The sequence below is a fragment of the Macrosteles quadrilineatus genome, unplaced genomic scaffold (assembly GCF_028750875.1).
Source record: "Macrosteles quadrilineatus isolate MER2022 unplaced genomic scaffold, UCM_ALF_1.0 Scaffold_8__2_contigs__length_117827958, whole genome shotgun sequence".
Classification (NCBI taxonomy): domain Eukaryota; kingdom Metazoa; phylum Arthropoda; class Insecta; order Hemiptera; family Cicadellidae; genus Macrosteles; species Macrosteles quadrilineatus.
Genome location: NW_026542601.1, coordinates 105,415,277 through 105,440,866, shown reverse-complemented (window position 1 = coordinate 105,440,866; position 25,590 = coordinate 105,415,277). Strand labels below are relative to the sequence as shown.

Genomic DNA, 25,590 nt, shown 5'->3' with positions numbered 1-25,590 from the left:
AATAGGCTTATACCATACAGTTAATTCTGCAAATACTTATATTGGAAATTTGTTATGTTTGCAAAAATAATTTTTATGTTTGCATAAATATTTGTTATGTTTGCATAAATATTGGTTTTGTTTGCAAAAATATTTCTCATAATATTTTAGTTCTCAACAACAAAATTATCTTTAAATTTTAATTTTTAAGCTTGCAAATATAATTTCCCTTTCATTTTAAACTGAAAAGGTGTTTTACCGATCCTTTACTTTTATTAGGAAAAACAATTTTTTCTCCAGCTTTCGAGCGAGAGCGATGAAAAGCTTGAGCTTGACAAACCGGAACTTCCTTTTGTGTAAACAAAGAAAAGTAAACAATAGACTTCAGCAACATCACAATCACAACATGCCCGCTACGTTTTGCGAGATGCTGGCAAAAAATTCGAATCTCATTTGATATAAAATATCACGACTTCCAGAGAAACTTTCCTAATGTAGTGTTTTAAGGGATTCACAAAGCTTTTAATGTTGTTACCAAACATTAATAAATAGAAAGGCTGAATATTTCAAGAATAATCGAATGTATAATTTAAATAATGTACAAATGATTAGTTAGTATGCAGTACGAATGCTCTATGATTGAATGGTCTGAATATACCAATTTAAAAATGGTTGAACGTATGGATGTGTAAAGTATTATTGTACATATGTACGTATACACGAATGGCGAGAATATATGAACGAGCAAATGATTGAACGTATGAATGTACTAATCTATTATTGTACGAATAATGTACGTATACATGAATGGTGATTGTATAAAAAACAGTTTGTACGAATGTACAAATTATTGAACGTGTTAATGTACTAACTAATTATTGTACATCCAAACCTCTACATGAATGGTGTGAATATACCATTGTACAAATTATTGAACGTATGAATGTATGTCCTATTATTGTACCTCTAAACCTATAAATGAATGGTGTTAATATACCAATGTCCAAATTAACGAATGATCGTATGCATATGTTAATCTACTATTGTACACATGTACGTATACATGATAATCTCACACTACACCAAGGCCTAGGCCTAGGTCAGTCTAGTGATATAGTGATAGTAGGACGGGGGGGGGGCTATTGTGGGCGTGGAGGGGGCTACTCACACTTGTAAACGTACCAAGCGGCAAGCGCTTCGCTTCAGTTTAAATTCTGTCGCTCGAGAGTCAGCTGTGTTGTGCTGCAGTATGCGCGAAGTCGTGTGAAATGAGTGGGAAAACAAATTCTGAAGTAGGGGATTGGCCGAGAGTGGATCGTATGGATATGTCCACGTTAGACAACAACCAGGTACAAAAAAAGATTTTAAAATTTTATTTAACTGGGAATTTTCTTCAATCCCCATTTCTTCAATCTCCCCTTTTTAAGACTCTGGTTTAATATTAAGACAATGATACAATTTATACAACTTTTTTGGCTTTCAAATAAATCAAAAAGTTATTCTTTTATACACTCTTATAATCTATTGTATTGATATTTTAATTTAATAAATTGCTTAAAGTGATTTTTGAGGCGTAATTTATGAGCAAATTCAATGTTTAAAGAATGGAAATGGAAGTTAATGAATTGCATTTTCAAAACGTTTTACTATACGTTGTTTAGGCTGATATCGTGTGGCGAAAATAGTAAATCGTTATATGCATTATCTATATATTAATAGATTTTCTCAGCTCGTGTGCATTGGAGGGAAAATCTACGCATACTGTTAGAAAGAGACTTTCCTGTAGCTGTGCAGAATCCCTTTATAAATTAAAATAGGCTCGAAAATAAGCACAGAAAATTAATAATAAAAAAAATAACATGGGCCTGATGGGTTGCCATGCTGGTGACGATATAACATCGAAATATAAACAGAAAATCAAAACAAATGGAAGAAATTCCAATCAAATGTTTTTATTTATAGCGTGGGGTGAAAATAGAGAAGACTGTACATTAGGTATTTTTGATAGAGTTTTCGACCACTGGACGATCTTTAGTTTACTTAAATGTGTAACAAAGCCTAGTTAATTTTTTTTTTAATAAACTGTGTCAGCAATCTTACACACACTTTCTCTCATTAGCTTGTCACCAACACTTATCATAGGTAGGTCTAATGTGCGACTTAAACTGTGAATGGACTGTAACGGAACTAGTAAACTGATATGTGTGAATTTACCTTTATAGTGTATGAAGAGTTTTCACAGAAACAAATACGCCTCGTACTACACTATAGGTATAGACCAAACCATTACTTTATGTGGTATTCAAAATATAAAGTAGAGGTAGACCAAAGGAGAATTATTCGGAAACTTATATGCAGTTTGCACTTGCACTTATGTTCCATTTTTATGTGACAAAACATTAGCGATTGTGCATGACAGTAGTACATACAGTTGTACATGAGTCAAGATAGGAAATAACTAATTTATGGTGTAAACTTTACTGCTTATAACACAGTGAGTTTCCTCTACATCTGGAAAACACTTATTACATCACAGGTAAAAACATAAATTTCTCATGGAAAGTCTATACTTACAGCAAACTAAAAAAGCCTCAAACTTTCAAAACACAACATACATAACAAAAATGCTGTAAATGTTTGATTTAAAATAAGAAGCTTCACATTTATGTGGTGATATAACTTATTTATTATCTGTGTTTATCATTGGCAATTGTATCAAGCTTAGTGGAAAATAGGCAAATGCAATCTATACATTTATGTCTCAGTAACTCGTTTTGACAGTATCTCGCAGAACCTAACGCGCAAAAGTAGGTTTAGGTTTCGGAAAATGAGCGAGGTCCCAAAATGACGTTATCGGTCCATTTAAAGAATTATATTCCGTGCCAAGCTTAGACATTTCTGAAGTTAATTAGCTTAAAATTAAATCTCCATACAATAGTAAACGTATGTTTGTAGTATACAATAGTAACGATTGTTTTTAGAAACAAGCTTTCAAAAGAGTTTCTGTCTGTAAAACAAATCTGCTGACGAAATGTTCAGTAATAAAATATACATTTTGTAAATTTGAAGAAATAGACTCCAGCAGATTTTTTCTTTGAGGAAAAGAACTACTTTAGCTCTACATCGTACGGGTATATATTGAAAACATCTGTTTGCTGCTACATTTCACTAGACAATTGTGAGTTTCAAATACTGTATTGTTGTTTTCAAAGATTGCACTTGAAGTAGGTCTGTGAGAAAGTGGTTGTACTGGTCGTGACTTGAAGGTCAGAGAAGGGGATTTTCTCCCGATGTATTTATAAACCTCAGACGAACCATCAGGATTTGATCAAAAGAACATTGTTTTCTATTTGCATACCTTGTCATTAGGCTCTAGATGGAAGATATTATCTCGACCACGGAGAAGAAATTCACATTAAGTGTTGTAGCAAGCAAAAAGTATCTTACAGTATTTACATTTAGATATAAAGGACACTTTAAAATATCAAAAGTACTGTATTTGTGAAATTTCTGACCATCTGAACATTACATTAATAGAATAGTGACTGTAGGTAGTTTGACATAATCTAAGCAGATGAATCAACTTACAATAGTGGTGCTTTTTATTTCTTAGTCCGTAGGCTGCAGATAGTTGATATATTTTCCTACAAGACACAGAACAGCGGCATAGACCTATACTTCTAAATTATCTCGGTGGTGTTGCAAACAAAATTCTTAGAGTATCCAAATTTCTATTTGTAAAATTCTAGTGCCACAATGTCCAAAATTAAATTTGAAGCTGTTACAACGTAAAAATTGAATTTTTAACAATTGCATGTTATCCAAAAACATACTTACATTACAGAAGACTTACCTCAAAATTAAAAGAGTTTGAGATTAATTCAGCAACATTTTCGCTGCAATTCCGTCTGCAAAAACCTGTCAGTCTGAGCCATTCTAAGGTGAAGCATTGACAATTTCAAGGTATAGCTTGAGGTTCCAAAGTCAATTTATGGCGTATAGTTAATGCTTGGGGCAAGTCAAAGTTTAAATCAGACAAAACGCTACAACTAGTCTTGAACGCTAGCTCACGCAAACAATCGAGAGGTCGGTTGTTAAGCGCTATTTCCGCTCACAGTTAATTAAAGAAACCTCAAAGTGAAACGAACCAGCAAAACTGTCCTAAACATTGTCTGGTAAATTGTATCGAGGAATGGGAAAACACGTATAAATGTTATTGTTTAGAGTTTGTACACGATTCTACAATGTGACGATGTGGGAAATCATATGGTATATTTCATCACTAGGGCGTAAAATGGCTTTTCGACACGAGCTCAAGTTTGACGGGAAACTAGTGAGGGTTTGAAAAATTGACAGTTTGTACCCGTGAGATGATTTTTTTCAATTATTTAAATAAACTTAAATACAAAAGAAAATACTTACCATGCTAACAAAATAACTTCCATCTTGTTTTCAATTTTGTTATCGTGCATCTTCTTAGCAAGGCATCGTCTGTTATGATTGTTTTTGTGTCCATTATACTATCGATATATATCGCTATGTCAAACTATTAATATATCAATAGTTTCCTTGAATTCCTTGGGTTTTCTGTAGAACAAACTGATCCTTGTCATACATCTTCTTTGATTCAACGTAAACAAATTTGTATCCAGTCGACGACAATGCAACAGTGAACTACAATCGATTGAAAACTATCGATACAACCGATACTTTCGATACATTAGAGGTTAACAAGTGAGCAAAATGATGATGGAGTTTTCCCCCTAGGACGCCAGCACGGGATAGTTTTTTCACATTACTTCACGGTAGACCTAGGGGTTGCGGAATTATCAGTAAGATAAAATCGGTGATTTAGCGAGGAATCCGGGACCTTAGGGACTGAAGTCCCGACTTCTACCACTAGACCAGCCTGCTCCCCACTCCTTAGGGAGTAAAAGAGATTTTAACTCCTTATGGAAAAATAGAGCTACTTTAGACCCGAACACTATGGGTTGAAGACTGTGGTTTTTCCTGCAGTACCAGTATGACGTAAAAGTATGCAATTTTCAAAGAAATGTTCCCCATTTTAATTTTTGGAGTGAGGATTTTTTTGAAACAACAATATTTATATCAACTCTAGTTAACACATCAACATAGTTTTGGTTTTTAACATTAAGCTCTTAAGAATCGGATAAATATGTTTAAAATTGCCTCAGTGGATGGTAGAATCATAAATTTAATTTGGAAAAAGTCTAATTATTTAGTTTGGCCAACTTAAGTGATTTGAATTGGTAATCTTCATATGAACAATTAGTGTGTATTTTTTAAATACAACTGTTGTAATGAAATACTATGCTAGCTTTTTAAAAACGAAAATAAATACAGAAGTAAATGTAGAAGAAAGGAAATTGTCTTAGAAAACTCATTCCCATCTGTTAATAGATGTCAGAATGGCGTTGTGTAATTAAGAAAAACGCCTTTCGTCACCTTCAAACAAAATGAGGAAGGCGTAAATTGGAAATTAATGTAAATTTCAGTAAGAAGAGGATTGTTGTTCGAACAATCATTTGACAGTTGCTTTTACCTTAAATGGTTTTTGTGATATTTTGTAAACTATACAAGAGGTGAAATACATGTTTAAGTGTATATGTTTGAATAAGATATGTTTTTAAATTCACACGTACTTTACAGTAACAAGTATAAATTGATATTTCAGCTAAACCAATTTGTATGTGATAACTAGTGAGCTACCCGCTATAATTTGTGAAGAACAGCTGATGACGGGTAATACCACAGAAAACGTACTACTGTAATACATTGCCTCGGCGACGTGCCACCATAATCTTTCATAATCTTTTTTACTGCTTTATAAGTAAACGCAATAACCTGGAAGGTGTCGTATAATATTACTGTGTGGTTTAAAGTCAAACAAGGAGTAATAAAGTGAATAGTTGCCCTTTCCGTACTTCTCTGTTAGATTAGTTAGATTCCAAAACGTAAATGAATTAGTAAAAATTGGATTACATGCCTAGATTTGGCTTTGTAATAACAGGGCCAAACTTCCTGCAGTTTAGTAGAGAAAATTTTTTGTAGACACACACCACTAGACTTTATAATTATTTACGTTTTTCCTTTGAACTTTAAAGGCCGGGGGCATGGGCCTTGGTTGACATCAAACGGATTAACTGTGAGCATTTCAGCTAAATCGGTCCAGTGGTTTCAGCATGATGGAAATACATAAAAGTGCACTTTTTGATGCTACAGGTTTCACAGGTACACATTTACTACTCATTGGCCTGTCCATTACTAAGCTTTTGGCAATGAATGCAAAGTGTTAACACTTGTTAAAATTTAAATGCAATTGTAATTTGTACGAGGAATTGAGGAATGTGAAACAAAGGAATTGTAACTTTGAGAGGCCAACAAACAGGGATGACGGAATTGCACCAATTAACTGGAACAGAACCACAAATTGGGATGTGAAATGGTTTTTTGTCAATTACTTTGTTGAAACGATCTCCTGTGTCAGACTACAACAAACAGTGGGTATAACTACAACAAGCAGTGGGTATAACTACAACAAACAGTGGGTATAACTACAACAAACAGTGGGTATAACTACAACAAACAGTGGGTATAACTACAACAAACAGTGGGTATAACTACAACAAACAGTGGGTATAACTACAACAAACAGTGGGTATAACTACAACAAACAGTGGGTATAACTACAACAAACAGTGGGTATAACTACAACAAACAGTGGGTATAACTACAACAAGCAGTGGGTATAACTACAACAAACAGTGGGTATAACTACAACAAACAGTGGGTATAACTACAACAAACAGTGGGTATAACTACAACAAACAGTGGGTATAACTACAACAAACAGTGGTTATAACTACAACAAACAGTGGTTATAACTACAACAAACAGTGGGTATAATATATTCCCGATTAATAAATCTTTATTCGATTTTTTTAAATAATTAGCCAGTTTGGATAGGCTGGGTTTTAAGAGTTTCATTTCATCCCTCAAACAAATTTTGCTCATCCTGTAAAATAGCCCTCGTCAAAGTTTTAGGCAACTGGCACTCATAAATAGTAGGCTATATTAATTTAAATGTACTACTTTGATACTAACAAAAGTATCAAATTGTCAGCTACGGAACAAGCCAAAAATAACTTCATAACATTTTATTTTTTAAGTAATTGTTTTTTGTTTAAAACAACAATATTTCATCTTCTGTAAACCCTTCGCTGCTTTAGCTAACTTCACGCAATCATTCCAACATGAAAACCGAACCGAAACGGAAAGTCATAAGATTTACCTTCGAGGGAAAATTCCCTGCAGGTGGTAACACTGAAACAACGCTTCTTGATATCGTCTGTTTATCAGTTGGTAAATAGTTCCAGTCGCTTCAGTGAGTGGTTGATCGCGAGTTGTGCGACAGAATGACGACCAAATCACAGGAACTGGCTGCTAAATTTACCGACCCGAGCATTAGAAACCCTCAATCCACTCAGGTAATGAACTGACAGATAAATATGATTTTAATATAATATTAAATATCATATAAATATACCTAATTATACAGGGTGTCCCGGAACTCTCTACCAATATTTTAGGGCATTGCTCCTGGGTAAGAAACATACCTAAATATCATATTTAAATTGTCCTGAAGTCCTTAGTTACTCACACATCCGCCATTTTGTTTTTTTCAGTTATTAATTTTTTTTAAAGAATGGTTAAATATATTAAATTGAAACTTTGCACAAACATTTAGGACAACTAGACAAAGCTACAAAAAAATTATGACGATTTTTCAAATTCATAAAACAAAATGGCGGCCATTTATAATGTTTATAAAATCAACGGTTTTTGAGTTATTTAATAAACAAAATTTTAAATGGCCGCCATTTTGTTTTATGAATATAAAAAATCGTCATAATTTTTTTGTAGCTTTGGCTAGTTGTCATAAATGTTTGTGCAAAGTTTCAATTTCATATGTTTAACCATTCTTTAGAAAAAAATAATAACTAAAAAAAACAAAATGGCGGCTGTGTGAGTAACTAAGGACTTCCGGACAATTTAAATATGATATTTAGGTATGTTTCTTACCCAGGAGCAATGCCGTAAAATATTGGTAGAGAGTTCCGGGACACCCTGTATAAAATATTTAACGAATATTGTTTTTGGCTTCTGGGTCATCAAAATGTAAAAGTAAATCGGTCTCGTGTCTAGATATTATCTTTCCACCTATTGTAATAACTGCTTAGAGTAGGGAAATTCGCGAAAATGTGGGATTGCATATAAGTTGCTGGTATTTTGTTTTTAAATAGACTACCTTAAAATATTTATGTTTAATATTTATATTTTAGTTTATATATTTGAAGTCTAAACATACCATGGGAGAGTACATGGATAATACCATTGGCTATAAACAATAAAATTTTCTATAAACCACTATAGTTTACAGTCAATACCAATAGTAACACCCTTATGTAAGAGGCAATCAGTTTTGCAGGGGTTTAGACTTTGTCAAATAATCCTTTTTTTATTTTGTTTTAATTTAGCAACGTCAAAAATTGGCGTTTAGTAAACTATTAATAAAATGTTTACTATAGCTAAATACCACCTTAAAAATTTTATGCACTTAAAATTTCAGTTGGAGAGTGACAAAAATAGGTTAATTTAAAACTCAAAGTCAAATAAAGTTAAGCATAAGTTTAAAACAATTTTTTAATGCATTAGTAACAATTTAACTTTTTTATTCAATTTGAAATTTATCTCGATAAAAAAATATCGAAGAATTTCAAAAGTACCTAATACACCTAAAATTGGCAGTAAATCGAACTTACATTAGTTGGTTTTACTGTATTGCATAACGGGAAAGAAATTTCCATTGTTTGTTTTCAGTCATTGGAGGTAAAATGATAATTTACACGTTGATTGTTATCTCGTATTCTTGTGGAGAACAAACACCCCGGTACTAGGTCAAGTTTATTGTATCAAGTAAAATCGAATAAAAGATTTATATTAACCGTAAACAAAATTCAATTTACCATTTAATCTGGTAGTAATAAATACCACTACAGTACGTTTAAAAATATGTTTTTTGTTTTTGTATTAGCAAAACTACACTACTCAGCTGCGAAAATTAATTGATTAATTAATTTATCATGTCTCCCAGCTGTTACAACATTTCACTATGATATTAGAGTTATCATACTAGTGGCTTTTAGGGGCAATAGCCCCTATATAGGCCTATATATTCTAGTAATTATTTTGTACAAATTATTAGTCTCATGGATTACCCTGACTTGAATTATCGTTTAACATTTTTGTATTTATAATATGTATAATATAGTTATTAGATACCTGAATAATGCATTTTGACGTCTGCTATGTAAAAAAAAATCCAAAGAACTGTTCATGTAGTGTGTTTATTTATAATATAAACTTTCTAATCATAACACAAATAAGGAACATTTTCAATAATAATCTTCATGGCTATTGGTTTTAATTAAATATACATACATTTATTTGAATATTACATAAACACATAGAGATAATGTCATCCTCCAAAATTTAAAATGCTAATTCTATAACAAAATCTCTCTGAAAACTACATTTGTTGTATAGTATCCGTTTTGGTCGATTCCTTGGTCTTTATTTGGTTCCAGTACTATTTTAACATCATCTGGCCGCTTTACCAGGCTAAAAGCAAAATAAAGTTTACCATGGGTAAACACAGATTTTTCAAATAAATGCCAACTTTTGTGAAGGTTTGGCCTTGTACTTTATTTATAGTAATAGCGAAAGGTAATCGCAATGGGAATTGAATCCTCGTAAACTTAAACGGCATATTAGGATGTGTAGATATTAGTTTAATTTTTGTCATGAAAATATGCCCCCTTTGCCTACTCCAGTAACTACTTCTAACTTTACACTTTTTTCAGATATACCTATAACACAACCAATCGTAATCCATTAACTAATCCAGACGAATGAAATTGGCAAAAAAGTCTATTTCAGCTTTATAGTAGTATACACTATTACAGTACAGATTAAATATTACCACATGCTTTAAATAAAGTGAAACCACATGTTTTAAAGTAAACAAAGCAGACATGACCTTGATTCCCATGCTATTTAAATGTGAGTTGTTTTATTCCGTAGCAACCTTTTGGTGCATACTTATGAAAAATGAATAATTTTCCCCAAAATTTCATGCCCAGGCCTTTAAAATGAGACCTCTCCCAGCTTTCTACAGCCTCCCGTTCGCTCACAATTTCATTGTAAAATTTTGGGCTTACAGAATTAGATATATAGACGAGTTGTAATACGAGTTATATTACACATAATATTAGGTGATGTGATTTGGTAAACCTCTAGATAAATATAACCTGTGACTATGACACATATTTAAATAATAATCAGGATTGCTAGTAGAAGTTTAGTACCCGTGACACTATTTTATTTGCACTATTTAAATTTACCAGCAGAAAAGAATTTTTGCTTAGCTAGTAGGCTACTTCTAGTAGCTTACAATCATAAATACTTTTTAAGTATGGAAAAAGTATAATATTTCTACTTTATATTACCTTAGTAAATTTAAAAAGATCATTATTACACATTAACATAATTAATAATATCAACGTGACCAGGTTTGTGTTTCCTTACAAACATGTAAAAAATGCGGATAAGCACATCAATTAAATTTAAAAAAAAATATTTAATTGCATGGTAAAGATGGTGTAACTTCAAGCCATTATCAAGGTCGTAGGCAAATCAGTAATAGTTTAATTATTGCTTGTTCCTTACGTTCCGATTTTTTTTACCGTATTCAGTTATTCTGGTTTGTTTTTCGCAACATAAATTTGCTTGATACCTAACGATAAAGTGTTGATCATATAATCGTTCAAATGGAAAAAAGTACCTCAAAACACCACTTATTTGTGCCTTTTTGCGTGCTTGCAATATGTGTGGAAAATGCACACGTGAATACGATGCTCTACTTATTCTTCCATGTTAAAAAGGTAATATCCATGATCGGTAGGTCTTTTAAAGGGCAGACAATAATATTTTTACCTAATATTTCGCATTTGCGGCCATGTTTTACAAATAGGTCTCTATGTCTGTAAACCAACCTGAGTAGACTATTGATGCAACGCAATACTAAACAGGCAACAACAGTTCTAATCTAAAAATGGCTACATTATTTTCATAACAAAAGTATACAGTTCAGGGTTAGGTTAGGTCAACCTATCAATAATCTTTATCTGATCTCCAACTTTTATCAACACTAGTTCAGGTATCAGCTGTAATGAAAAATGTAACAAAAGTATTGTTATGTTAAAGGGGTGTGTCCTCTATAATAGTATATTTCACAACAAGAGTAGAAAGTGAGGTATTACATTATTTGAGACCATGTTTGGTCGAGGATATGTATAGACCCACTTTCACTCGCGTTTTGAACGTTACTTTTCGCTACACTACAAAGACTAATTATTTATCCTAATTAAAACAGACATTTGATATTTATCTATTACAGTTAGGAACATTAAATAATCGATTGATTACAAAACTCTTTTTTTAGGTTATGCTTCCAATTGAAGTTAATAATTTGTACAGTTTTGGTTGTTGAAAATTGAAACAGTTGACAAAACAATAACAAATCTTTGTTTGTTTACGTCGACAAAATCCAAAAAAGATAGTAAACATCACTTTCGCATAGTAAACATTCTTTTTCCATAGTAAACAATGTAATGATGAATTTTCGCAGGTGATAAACATGTAACGAAAACAGGTAATTTCACAGTAGTGGGGTGAAAAATTATTTACTGACAGACTATATCTAAGGCAGAACAGATTATTTTGTGTAAAAGTATAAACTCCCATTGCATTTTATTCTTCTATGGGAAATATGCTATAGTTTCCATGTAGTAACCATGATAAAAGTTTCCCCAAACAGTCCAATTTAAGTTGATGTTTCCCCATGTCCAACAACCCCAAAACAATATCACCCCTTCCATCACCCAGAACGTTTTTCACTGCCCTCACTCGCGCTGTAACTTATGTTTGACCCTTTCAATAACTCCCCTCAAAGCTGTCAATATTTTCATTTATCCGTTAAAAATCAATATCACATAACCATTACCGGACTATCTACTATAAAGAAAAGCAAATTATTTTGATAATATCTTGATGCAATTGAGTATTTTTTACATTACGATAGAATCGATTGTAAACAATATATTTTGGAAACCCACAATCTAAATTATACTTTCTCTGAAAAGGCAATATAATTTTACACCATTTTTCTGTAAAACGTATTGTTCTTAAAATTTAAAAAATAGTACATAGTGTAAATATTTACTACATACAGTAGATAATACGGCATGTAACCCTTATAAGGAAATAAATTGAATGCTGTATATTTCTTATGTATAGACATTTCTTCATGAAATTCTAACACTTCTTATTAAATCCGTTTTCGGCATTCGAAAATCTAAAAAATATTCGACGTAACAACTTAAGTATGCATCAATTCAGCCCATATTTATACTTGGTGGATAAAAGTTTAAACTTCCGTCCATACTGGACCCTAATGCAGCATCTTCAAATTATCTTAGTCTGCAGGTTCATAGCAAATGTGGTATTGGCAACTTTAGCATAGTTAGTCACATTTACTCATACCTGATTCATATATGATTCACTACTTTGCGAATGGACTTACTTACATGTTTTATGAATGCATTCATGTACACAGTGCATTAATGAAGCATGTGCATTCCTGCTGTAAAATAAATTTAAAACATAGAAATAAAGTACTAAAATTCTATTTTGTTAACTGTACCATTAAGCTACTTATTTAAACATAATTTACACAAGAAAAACATAATTTGCAAAAATTACAATATGAAAGTTAATATACCTGAAAACAACTCGGTCAACGTAAAACGTAGACTAACATTTAATGTAAATAAAAACACTACATTTGCCATCATGTTACACCCGCATTCGCGCAATAATGGTATCATCAAATAAATATACATAAACAGAACATCAAAAACACGTACAATATTTACAAACATTATTTACACATAATAAAACCATCCTTTGCAACAATTGCAATAGGTCTATGAACATGAATATACATGAATACAACTTGGTCAAAATTTTCAACGCATAAAACAGAACATGAAAAACACGTTTTTAAAACATAAATATAGACTCATTGCGCGGCTTTTGTCTAATGCAAACACAGATTATTGCTAATGCAAACAAGCCTAGTTAGAGCGATTGTTTGTTTGTCGCGCACACATGTGTATACCGTATATCGCGATATGACTGATAAGCGCGCTCATGCAAACCAATGTTTTCAGCTGATTTTACTTTAAGACTAAAAATAAGATATTATTGACTTTAATCGCAATTATCTTCTATATAAATAAACTTAGAGTTTTGTCTGTACATTGCTTAGAATTATATATTTTTAGGTTATTTTTACGTTTTATACATTAAAGAAGCAGAAACGAGTCTTATCTCTATTTCTGTCTGTCTATCTATCTGTTTTTCTGTTTTTCTGTCTGTCTGTAACACTCAAGATGGCATTTTACGCAATCTTCTCCGTAAAAACGAGAGTACCTATCAAGATCCAATTCATTTTAATGTATTCACTGTATTGGCGAGAGTGTCTTTAGTGATTAAAATATGGCATCACTACTTTGTAATAGCTATTTACCTTACAAGTGTAGTAAGAGCGTTTTTACATTACGCAGGTGAATGTTACAACGAGCGGAAGCGAGTTGCATAATTTACCTAAGTGATGTAAACACGCTCTTGCGTAACGTGTAACGTACAAGATTTTAACTGACCCGACAATATACAGGAGGTTACAAACAATATTTTTCATTAACCATTTCACTCATCTTCTAACAGTAACGTTCATTTACAAACAAAAGCTAGGTTAGGAAAATTCTTCAAAACATAACAATAAAATTCAAGCGCACAGCTGATTTCTTGCGTTGAACGTCGTTGGCTCCATAGAGGTATATTTTTTAAGTTCAGCACTCAATGTTATTTAAATGGGTTTCATTACATCACCGAGTGAGTTTTTTTTCAACTTTACATCACTCGAGAAGTAACGAAGTTATATACATCACGCTTGGGATAGGGAAGTTTAACATGGCGGGTTAGGTAAATAAAATTACGGAAGTTCAAAAATGCAGTTTTGTGCGATTTTTGTAAAATTTTCGTTCAATTTTTATCACATAATCGTCTATGAAATAACGAACAGCTGTTCGGATCAAGATTATTTTTCCTAGCTGTCACTGATATGTTTACAAATGTTGTTTACAAATACCGCAACCATTTCGGAACCACGTTTTGAAAGCAAATCCCAACCAAGTGAGATTAAAAACGTTTTTCTTACATAACGGATTTAATTAATCGCAAGTACAATATCATAGTGTAACCGTAAATGAAATTAAATATTTAGGCATCATCCAGGTCAGGAACCAGAAATTATTTGTGTATAAAATTGTTCTTGAGTTTTGATAACCAGAAAAAGACCTTGAATCAGTGTTGTATATGGCTGGGACAATTCATGATCGTCGCCAATAGCTTACAAACAAGGTTTCCACTCATTGACGGCGCTTCAATGGCGATTGTGTAAAGTGTAAAGTAAAAATTGACAACTGCAGTGGGTGATTGTAACAGAGGTTTACGAAAAACTTTGCCAAAGCTACTAGTTGCATGAATAAAAACATGCAACTAGTAGTAACTTGATGCAGGAAGGTACGTTATAACCTAAAGACCTCAGATGTAGCATACTGTATATTGCAAAATGTTACATATTATTAACATATATATTATTACATATTATTGTCATGTTAGTTACATATTATTTTATATTTTTTTGTAATTTTTATTCTGTGCTTACACTAAGGTACGCTGTTGTATTTCCACTAAGACAAATTAATCAACCATAAGCCAACGTTGATCTGCGGTAAATGGATATGTTACTCGACCTTTCAAAAAGTTTCAGAAGGACCTTCGTAAAAGAAGAAATGTGTAGAACGAAACCAATAAAGCACTAAAGACGAGCCTCAATACCACAATCTAAGATAAAACAAGTCTGCTAACTTAATCTTGTTCCCAAAGAGCACGTTTTGTTTGAGCTGATACTTTTGTATCGGTTAGAACTTGGACCTCTTTAGAAAAGTTTCTTAGTTACCACTTTGTGCTGCCAGTGATATGTTTATAGCGAATTTTAAAAGTAAGGCTTTTAATAGAGAAAAATGTATACCCAAAACAAATACATTTGACTTATTATAAGAGACAATACGTGTTTAATAGTTTAGGTGGATTTTTAGTTGGACACCGACGCACCGGTCGTGACATTATCAAACAACCTTGGTGAGATCCATTTATGTCTGGAGAAACTATACTTTAAAACATAAAAACTCATAAAAGTATATTTATTATAATAACCGCAAATATTTTGATTTACGTTTAGAAAATTTCTTTGGGAATAATGAAACATAATTTAAGAATACATTATTCAACCATACATTTCACTTCACTCGCAATTAATCAAATGTTTTTCAGTCAAGTTAATAGCGATTGATTGATAAGTAGGTGGGTGATTTTTCACAAGTAAAACTTTACTTTACCACACTGTTACCAAAAAATAATAAATGTACATATTTTTACACCAATTGGTAGAATATTCATTGATAAATACTTTCTATATTTTAAGGTCAGTTTTTACCTCTAAGTATCAACGTGGGCAAAATTTAATTTCAAACGGTCAATAAGTGTTTAATTCGAATCAAACTAGCAATATCCCTGAGTTATTAGAGTTTTAGGATCAATATTTTATACAAATAAAACTACGTTTGAATGAGCATTTTGACCAAAGGAGGATATCGTCGCCGAAGTGGCCGTGGTCTATGACCTTCAGACCGTTATTTGACACTCGTAAGTTGTTACTCCAATTGGACTGACCCTCCTGGGCCGATGTGAACTTGGACTGTCTTAACTTGTTGATAAGAGAATAATTTGAAATTTGATTCAAGTTGTCAGGTGCTTATTGGTGACTTTTTAGGCTTAGGTCAGGTCAGTAGTGAAATTGCGTCAAACTTTATTTAACTTACATCAAGCTCTAAGTAATTGAAGTTTGATGCAATTTGGACTATCAATCAACGTAAGGACTACCAAGCTACCTAATAGTAGCTATCAAAATGAATATTATGCTTATTGGTGTTGAATATATGTAGACATTTCCTCATTAGATAAGTTATTTCATTCGCTGTACAAAAACAAGGTTACGTATCTTGTAGTAAAATTACGATGGATTTTAAACTGATACTTTGCCAAAACGTTATGGAATATAACCTGTGGGGATGTCAAGTTTCCAACATAGGATACAGTAGATTTAAACCAAAATCTCTGCAACTATTAGCTGATTGGGTAGTTGACCATATTTACATCCGAAATTATATCTTAAAGCGTGTTCATGAAAAGGGTTGATTCGGAACTAGTTTACCATTCTTCATTGATCACATACAAATTAAAATATAAAACGCCCCATCAAACCTGTCATATAGAATTGACACTATTCGACAGACTTATATACCATAAATTTGAATACAGATTATGAATATGAAACCGCAATGAAAGCCAGATTAATCACAAGTACAAGATTTGTGAAATTGGGATTTTACCAATAAAAATAACTTCACTAAAAACAACCAGTGTAGCAAAAAAGGTGGTTGAAGAATTGTACAGCAAAGATAAGGATAAAACTATTAGCCCATGTTCATAATACCTGCTATCAAATGGGGGAATACAACAACAAAACCAGTTGACCAATGAACCCAAATGAACATCTCACAGATTGAGTCTGCGAGATGCAATTGTGAGTCAGACAGAAAGAGATGCACCTGCAAACATGCCTGACGATAACGTCCAAGATTACACCGGTCACTTATTTCATCATTTCATAGTCAGCTGGAAATAGATAAGTCTTCGTGTCGCACGTGTACACAGCACTAGACTACAGCACTTAGCAGAATATTTATACAGTACTTCTGTAGAAATCGAAGACGAAATACGTAACTTCGTATTGATAAGATAGGTTATAGTATTGTATATTGTATTTAACCAATGTAATATTCTGAATTTTCATATTTTTAACTGGACCTTTACTCTAAGATGAGGCATGTTTAGTTAGCCCTGGAGGTGTTATTCGGGACGACTTGTGCAATATGTGCATGTTTTACCAAAATTTAAATTTATTATATTTTACATTTCTTCAATTTTGGTAATTCATTTCGGAATATGGTGGACGAAATTGTGTAACAGAAAGTTTATGTAACATCCGAATATTACTGTTAACAGTCGCGGGAATTCCAAGAAACCGCACGTTTTTGCATGTTTTTGGTGCTATTTTAAAACTACGAAATGCTCCACATACTTCCGTCATATTCACTTCACGCATAATATATCTGAAGCTGACATCTTCACCGATCTGTTAAAACCTGCAGCACAGACATTAATGCTCGCCATTTAATACACCAGAGGCAAAGGATACTACAAGTAGACTTCTCATCACATTGCAAAATATTAGTCACAAAAGGAAAAGTTTAACAAACAAAATTGATTGATAGATAATAGCATTAATTATTGTATAATGCAAGTTAACAAAAAGTATTCCTACTGTCTTGATATACGGGCAATTGCGGAAACTATAAGGGCCTGCTGCCACCTGACAAGGGTTGTACATACAAGTCTTTACAAATACAAAATATTTAAAGACAGGAACATTGTGGACATTTTACCTGGTAATTACGGCGGAAAATAAAGGTTGCAAGGGACAGGCCACGGACACACAATCATTATAGTACATAAAGATACCTTGGGAACGATTTGTACGTGCATTGGAAAGACGATGTTGGCTGACTAGAGAGAGTGAGAGGGGGTTATGGGAATTCTATTGGGAGAGAGGAAGACAGGAAGATACGTCCGGGTTCGGCTGTAGTAGCTATTCTTCCTCTCAATGTTAGCTATGTTGACGTCTGATGCGAGATCACGACTCTCTCTCTCCCCCCCCCCCTCACTCTCTCTCTCTCTCTCCATTCCCCCCTAAGCTGGACCATTGGCCAGTCGGCGTGTCTGTTAACTATTTGTGTTTATTTACAAACGCGCCGCGAGCTGCAAGTGGTTTACTTCAACACACACTGTTGCTCAAACATTGAAGTCGTGTGTCTACTCAACTCTGCTACAGTAGCCACAGTCTAAAAATGGACAGTGGTAAATAAATACGCTGGGTCATTTAATTATTAAGAACCTTTGCTATAACTCTTCAAACTATTGATGTAGAATTACTTCAACTTCTGATATGCGAACGTAAAATATATACTAATATATAAAAATGAGATGGTGCGTTTGTGTGTGTGTGTGTGTGTGTCTGTCTGTTACCTAAAAACGCAAGAACCACTGAACCGATTGAAATAAAATTTTGAATGAAGGTGGCTTATATACCTGTTTAACATTTAGGCCTATTCCTGTTATTATGTTTCCCTTGGGCTTCCAAAGTTTCAATGTTTACATTTTGGAAGAATGTAAAATAGTAAAACCGTACACAAACAACACTACTTTGAAACTATTTTTGAGTTAAGGTCACCTCACTGGTTATTTATTTGGAACTACGTTGCAGAGAAAATCTACGCATAAGTTTCTACACTTCTATTTTCTACATTACTTTTTGTTGCTGACATAGTTTTTCAGTCATAAAAGTTGCTATAGCCCACAATAAGTCAAACTAGTCAAAAGTTTTACTAAAATACATTATATGTTTTTGGAAGCATAACGGTTGATGATAAATTATTTCAATTATCGTAACTGCAAATGGTTCACCTGCCATTATCGACAAATTAATGTTGATAAGTAGGCATACGAGCAACATTTTCACTGGCATTTCTTCGTAAATATAGCACAATATTTGACAACGTAAATATTTTTCATGTAAAGATAACCTCTCAAAACTACCAACTTGTTTCATGTTTACTAATGCATTCAAACAGCTGTTTAGTAAGTGAATCAATTATTTCGTCTATTACGATTGTGTTAGTGTATACTACCATAGACAAAAAGAATTAAATATAGACTGTCAGCCTTGCTGTTATTACCATGGTTACCATAGGTTCTGGCGCACACCGCTGGGAGCACCGTGTAGTTACGTAGCGCGTACATACATGGCGCTCCCAGTGGTGTGCGCCAGAACCTATGGTAAACGCAGCACAGCTGAGGCACAGACAATGGAGTAAATATTAGAGTATTATATTGTCTGTGGCTGAGGTCTTTATTTAGTTCTTTTTGCCTATGATACTACACTATCGAAATTTCGCACTATTGACGAGAATGCAACACTTAGCTACAATCGATTAAAACAATCGATAAATGATTTTGATACATGTGATTGCTTACTAACTTACAATATAAATTTACGACTGAGTTTACAACAGCTGATTTTTACATGGAGAAAATAGCTACTTTGAACCTCTATAATTTTAACTGCTATAATTTTAGCTCAGTGCTTGAACCAGCCATGCATGTGTTAAAACAGCTGTTTATGTGGAAAATATTATCACCTGCAATAGTATCTTCTCACTTATATTCATTTACAATGGTAATAAACCAGCAGCTGTAGTTTGCCGACCACAGCTCAATATAACTCTGAGTACGGATTATCAATCTTAAGTCTGATAAAATTAACTGGGTCAATAACGCACTAAACAGTCCATTAGATATTACTTTATCTAATTAATATTCCTTTTATTATTCATATCAAATTGTCTCAAAAATATTACGAAGGTCATTATCGTGTCAATTAATATTTACCAAAACAATAATTTATCGAGTTTTAAGTGCGAGGTTAAATTGAAATGTATTATTATGGCAATAAAAAATTCTGATTCTGATTCTGATTCTGATAGAATGTACTGCACTACCAGTATTCATGATTAGTATTTAATCTTTGAAGCTTACGTGTTAAATATGGGGTTGGGGGTTTTCAAATCAATATGTTTTTTAGATTTTGTTATAAGAAAACACGGAACATATTCTAGCAAATCTTGTACCGGGATTAAGTTTTTTTTTTTTTTTACATGCATGGAAGATATAATTAGTGTTTGATAAATTTCGTCTGCCTATTTATTATATTCTGCTATTATATTTTGTTTATAGAAAAGAGATACACATTTAAATTGCATTTTACAATTTACTAAATTAAATACGTAAAGATTAAAAACCATCCAATCACCGTGAGACTTTTTGGATTTTCTTCTATGTATCTATAAGAAGGTTTCTACTTGAAATTAGATGAACTAATAGGCCTACATCTAACAAAAAAAGGCTCCGTTATTTAGCGCCCCTAGTAACATTGTATGGCTGTCTTTGAAATGAGCATATTTTTTAGGTCAAATAAATAGTTATTTGTGCAACTAGTGAGCAAAGTGAGCAATTGCCTCACCCGAGAGAAATCCTTACTCACGAGTCGTAGGCAAGTGAGGAATGGTTTCTCGAGTGGGGCAATTGCACTTTGCACTTGAGCTGCACATTATATTTTTCCTGCAGTTACCATAAAACAAATAAATTGGTAAAGAAACGTGCCTTCATGTTGCAAAAATGGAGTGAGACAAAGTAGTTAGAGTGAGACAATGTTAACAGTGTCTCACTGATGAGCGAATTGGCCACTTTGCTTTCTCAAATCAGTGAGAGAACATGTACATTGTTAGGTAACTGTAGAAAAAAATAATATCAGCTGTTGCTAAAAATATTTTCTGATGTGGAAATGAATAATGATTTTTCAGCGAAAAAATTTTCATTTTCCTACAGTTACCTAACAATGTACATGTTCTCTCACTGATTTGAAAAAGCAAAGTGGTCAATTCGCTCATCAGTGAGACAATGTTAACATTGTCTCACTCTAATTACTTTGTCTCACTCTAATTACTTTGTCTCACTCTAACTACTTTGTCTCACTCCAGATTTGCAACGTGAAGTCACGAAATAGTGAGCGCGTAACCTGCAGGCAACGTCGTATGCGCGCGAAATACGCTGGCAGCACTGGATGTAAATCAGCTGGTCAGCTGTTGTATTTGTCACTTCACATTAAAAATGTTATATTAAAAGTTCACTTTTGTGTAAAAATAGGTTATGTTTCTTCACAAATTTATTTGTTTTATGGTAACTGTAGGAAAAGTATAATGTGCAACTCGAGGAGTCAATTGCTCACTTTTCTCACTAGTTGCACAAATAACTATTCCATTGGTTATTGAGAAACAACACAAAAATAACTTTCAGAAAAGTTCAATGAAATTTTTAATATGCATTGTATGTGATATGCTATGCTAAATTATGTATTTGCATGGAAAGAGCCTGAAAATGTGCTTAATGTAATCTAGCAAAAATGTATAATATATTGTTTTTTCTCAAATAACCAATTAATTTTCAATTACTGTATTACGTTTCTCCAAATGTTACCGTTTTACACTCCAAAATCAAAAACAGTAACATTAGGTTGTTTGCTACTCTATGAGTTTATTTATCCTCTTATGACTGCAAAGATTGCATAAATATAAATATGTCATTTGCCATGTTTTGTTGCAGTTTCAATAGCTAACTTTGTAGACTGCGTCAAACGAAATAGATAAAATAAAATGAATTCAGTAGCTGATTACGAATAACTAATTTAATTTGATTTATTCACCAAACACTTTGTGTTTATGGAAATTACAACAATTAATTCTTCAAAGTGCCATGTTTGTTTTATTCTAAATTGTAGTATTTTTTACATACCCAGCGCCATCAGATGCAAAAACACATCTAGCGTGTATCTGAACTGCGGTGTTAGAACTGAAGGCGCTACTAGGGACCATGTAGCATTGACTTTATATCTGTGTAGAGATATAAAGTCAATGCATGTAGTAATGCGTTAATAGCTTAAAAAGTTAGGTTTTAAGCGTATTTTAAGATACGTTTTGACTTTATACACTACAATCTACACATTGCACTTTATATTTTTTATATATTTCTCGTTACTTGTATATAAACATATTTTATTTTCTGGAAAAGCTCGAAAACACTGACTTTAATTTGTTTTATTTTTTAATAATGTTATTTGTATATAGGTAATTAAATATTTCCTGTATCTTGGGGAAAATGAATATTTTGAATAAGAAGCCTTAATAACAAAAACATTAAAAATACACACATATACTTAATACAACATGGGTTTTCTCTGTACGGTAACATCCCTTTTTTAGTAGTCTTATACAGGGTGATTGATATAAGTGTGCCAGCCGTTTTATTCGAAAACCATAAGAGATATCAAAAAAAGTTAAATGGTAAGTGCCTTGGACTTTTTATTTAAAACATTTTGGTAAAGTCGAAAAAAATATTTTAGCCGCCATTTTTCTAATATGGCCGCCAACTTAGATTTTTCTAATGGAACACCCTGTATTTTATGATGTATTCTGGTAGAAAATGTAATTTTAAGACGATTTTATTCTTGTGATTTTTTTCATAAACCTAACCGTTTCAAAGATAATACAGGTTTAAGTTGTAAAATTTTGAATGGTTTTCGAATTAAACAGCTGGCATGCTTGCTTAAGCCTTTATCGAAACTCTTTCTCATGCAGAAATTTCAAAACTTTAACCATTATTATCTTTGAAACGGTTAGGTTTATAAAAAAAATTACAGGAATAAAATCGTCTTAAAATTACATTTTCTACCAGAATACATCATAAAATACAGGGTGTTCTATAAGAAAAATCAAAGTTGGCGGCCATATTGGAAACATGGCGGCTAAAATAATTTTTTTGACTTGACTACAATTTTTTAAATAAAAAATCCAAGGCACTTACCATTTAACTTTTTTTGATATCTCTTATAGTTTTCAAATAAAATGGCTGGCACACTTATATCAATCACCCTGTATAACCAATTTTTACGATTGAGGTGTCATCTTAAAGCACATGATACACAGCACCTGTGAATGGTAATTAAAAAGGAATTCCTTTTGGTCTTCGCCCCCCTAGCGATTAATTTATATATAGAGTCTATTTTCAAAAACACCAGTTATGTTGATCCAACTTTCTTTCGGTATGTTTGTTGTAATTTAACAGCTGATCCTTCAGTTAAATGTTTAACCACAGTCCGATTGTAAACAAGAGACTAAACATTCTAGGAAATAGTTATTTGTGTAACTAGTGGTGAAAGTGGCACTTTGCTGCACACGAGAGCAATGTTTACGCACGAGCCGCAGGCGAGTGTGGAATGATCTCGAGTGCAGCAAAGGCCTTTTTCACTCGTGTTACACATTATATTTTTCCTACAGTCACTATAAAGCATATAAATAATTAGTCTTTCAAACACTATACAACACGTTTTTATTTTCAGTTGGCAACACAAATGGTGCCCTAGAGAAAGTAGTACCCGCGGTCCGTATCACTCCGCTATTTTTCCTCGGCAAGAAATGTGCTCCTCGTTTTGAAAATATAGTTCCGTATGTTTTTGTAATTTGAAGTGGTTTCCGCACCTAAAAAGAATGCTTTAAAGGTATTTTCTTGTTTATTAAGATCATAGGAATGTTTTAAAAACGTTTAAAAGAAAAGTCCAGAATGTTCAGAAATACCGAAACTATAAACACGAAATGACAGGTAAAATCATAGTTATAATAGTCAATCAGCTGCTCATAGTATTATTATCTTTAAGTGTTGCCAACCTATTTCCAAGCGTACATGGATTGCGTGCATAATAGGATCACGCTGTTTTGTGTTGTTTCGTTGGAATCCTGATGAGCGGCAAAGTATAAACCGTACGACAAAGTATAAACCGTACGGCAAAGTATAAATATGCAGCAATTAGCAGCTTTCTGTACTATAAACAGTACAAGGAAGCCAACTTTGTCGGGTGACTGTAGGAAAATGGATTTTAAATAGGTCACGTGTGGATAACTGTAATCTGATTCAGGTTGGAAAATCCCCCTTTTATTAAACAATATTAGAAATACTTAAATAATCTTTGAAGGGTAAAAGAATGTTGCATGGGATTAATTTTACCTCGGACACATGTTTCCAACCCAATTGAAAAATGTGCAATTTTTGAAGGGTCCATTGGTATATAATAAGTCTATCATTATTAGTCAAATTTATTTTTGCTATTTTTAAAATTCATTACCTAAAGATAAAGCATCATGGTGTTTTAGTAGGTGGAGCATTTACTTCATGTAATGCAAGTAGACTTTTCACCTTTTGTTACATCTGAAGCCTTATTTTATGTTTGTTTCGTGTTCCTAATGTTTGGAGTGTGCTGATGTTGATTAAATGTTTCTATTTTAGGGTGGATTTATTATTGTAGCTTTTAGCTTTACTCATGGTAATAATACCATAGAAGTTCAAGTAATATACAGGGTGAATAAAAAGTCAAGACCCATCTAATATTTTTTCAAGTAAATATACAGAGATATCATTTTGGTGGTCGTGCAATCTTAGCAGGAAGTTTTATTTTATGATTTTGAAATATTTGAGTTGCCCCCCAAATCCCCCCTTTTGGGGGGACACTCAAAAATTTCAAAATCATAATATGAAACTTTCTGCCAAGATTGCACGACGACCAAAAGGATATCTCTTTATATTTACTTGGAAAAATATTAGATGGGGGAGGTCTTTTTTTTCAACGCCAGTGGCATTTCACGAGAGTTACGAGAGATAAATGTACAGTGGATGTGCCGGGGATTGGACCCGTCCCTCCCGCACCGAAGTCCGAGACGCTAACCACTAGGCTAGCAACACAACCAAATAACTTGACTTTTGACTTTTGTCTTGACTTTTTATTCACCCTGTATAGTAGCTATGTAGTTTCATCTGGTCATAATAGATAATATGAAAATGGTGAACTATCAATAAATAAATGGTAAAGAAAAACCAGTGGATTATAGGCCTATTTCTCTAAATGGATTTACTCTGATTTATTAAAAAAATCAATATAACTGCAAATTAATATTACAAAATATTGAATTAATATCTTTTTCCTTTATTATTTATTATTTACAATGTATTTAGTTTTTTGTTGTAATTTGTAAAATATAAAAAACATGTTTAAAAACTAATTGAAACATTTCTGAAACCCTACACTCAGCTAATATTGAATTTAATTTTAATGATTGAATATCAAAATATGAACAATATTTTCACGTTTTATATTTTAACATATATTTTGAAAATAATAATTTCTTTTATTTTCAGAGTGCCTCAGACAACAAAAACTGGATACAAGTAAGTAAGAGTTAATTAAAGCTAAATTTAGTTTATCAAGCATTGTACTATTTTTATGACCTGATTTCAAATGCTCTATGAAAGCATAACTATTATTTTATTACAAGATTGATACTCAAACAGTAGTTATTAACAATTATTTTCCATATTACAGTATATCGCATATATTTGCTACCTATATTTAGTTTTCACACAGAAAATAAGTAGACCTGCTTCTCTGTATTTTAGAATAGTTCCCTCTCAAAAGCTTTTATTAAATAAATAAATAAAAAGGCC

General features: G+C 32.6%; 1 protein-coding gene across 3 annotated transcripts in view; it reads left to right on the top strand.

Annotated features, from left to right (window-relative positions):
* Positions 1-25,590, top strand: part of LOC129000739 (venom dipeptidyl peptidase 4-like) — a 52,031-nt gene that overhangs the window by 5,047 nt on the left and 21,394 nt on the right. The window contains exons 1-2 of one of the 3 annotated variants that reach the window (XM_054427716.1): positions 1,217-1,328; positions 25,285-25,314. In XM_054427716.1, coding sequence (XP_054283691.1) covers positions 1,248-1,328; positions 25,285-25,314 — 111 coding nt within the window. In that variant the 5' untranslated portion in view covers positions 1,217-1,247. Of the gene's footprint in view, positions 1-1,216; positions 1,329-7,397; positions 7,488-25,284; positions 25,315-25,590 lie in introns of those variants that run through there. The other 2 variants (XM_054427719.1, XM_054427715.1) reach the window with 2 other exon arrangements.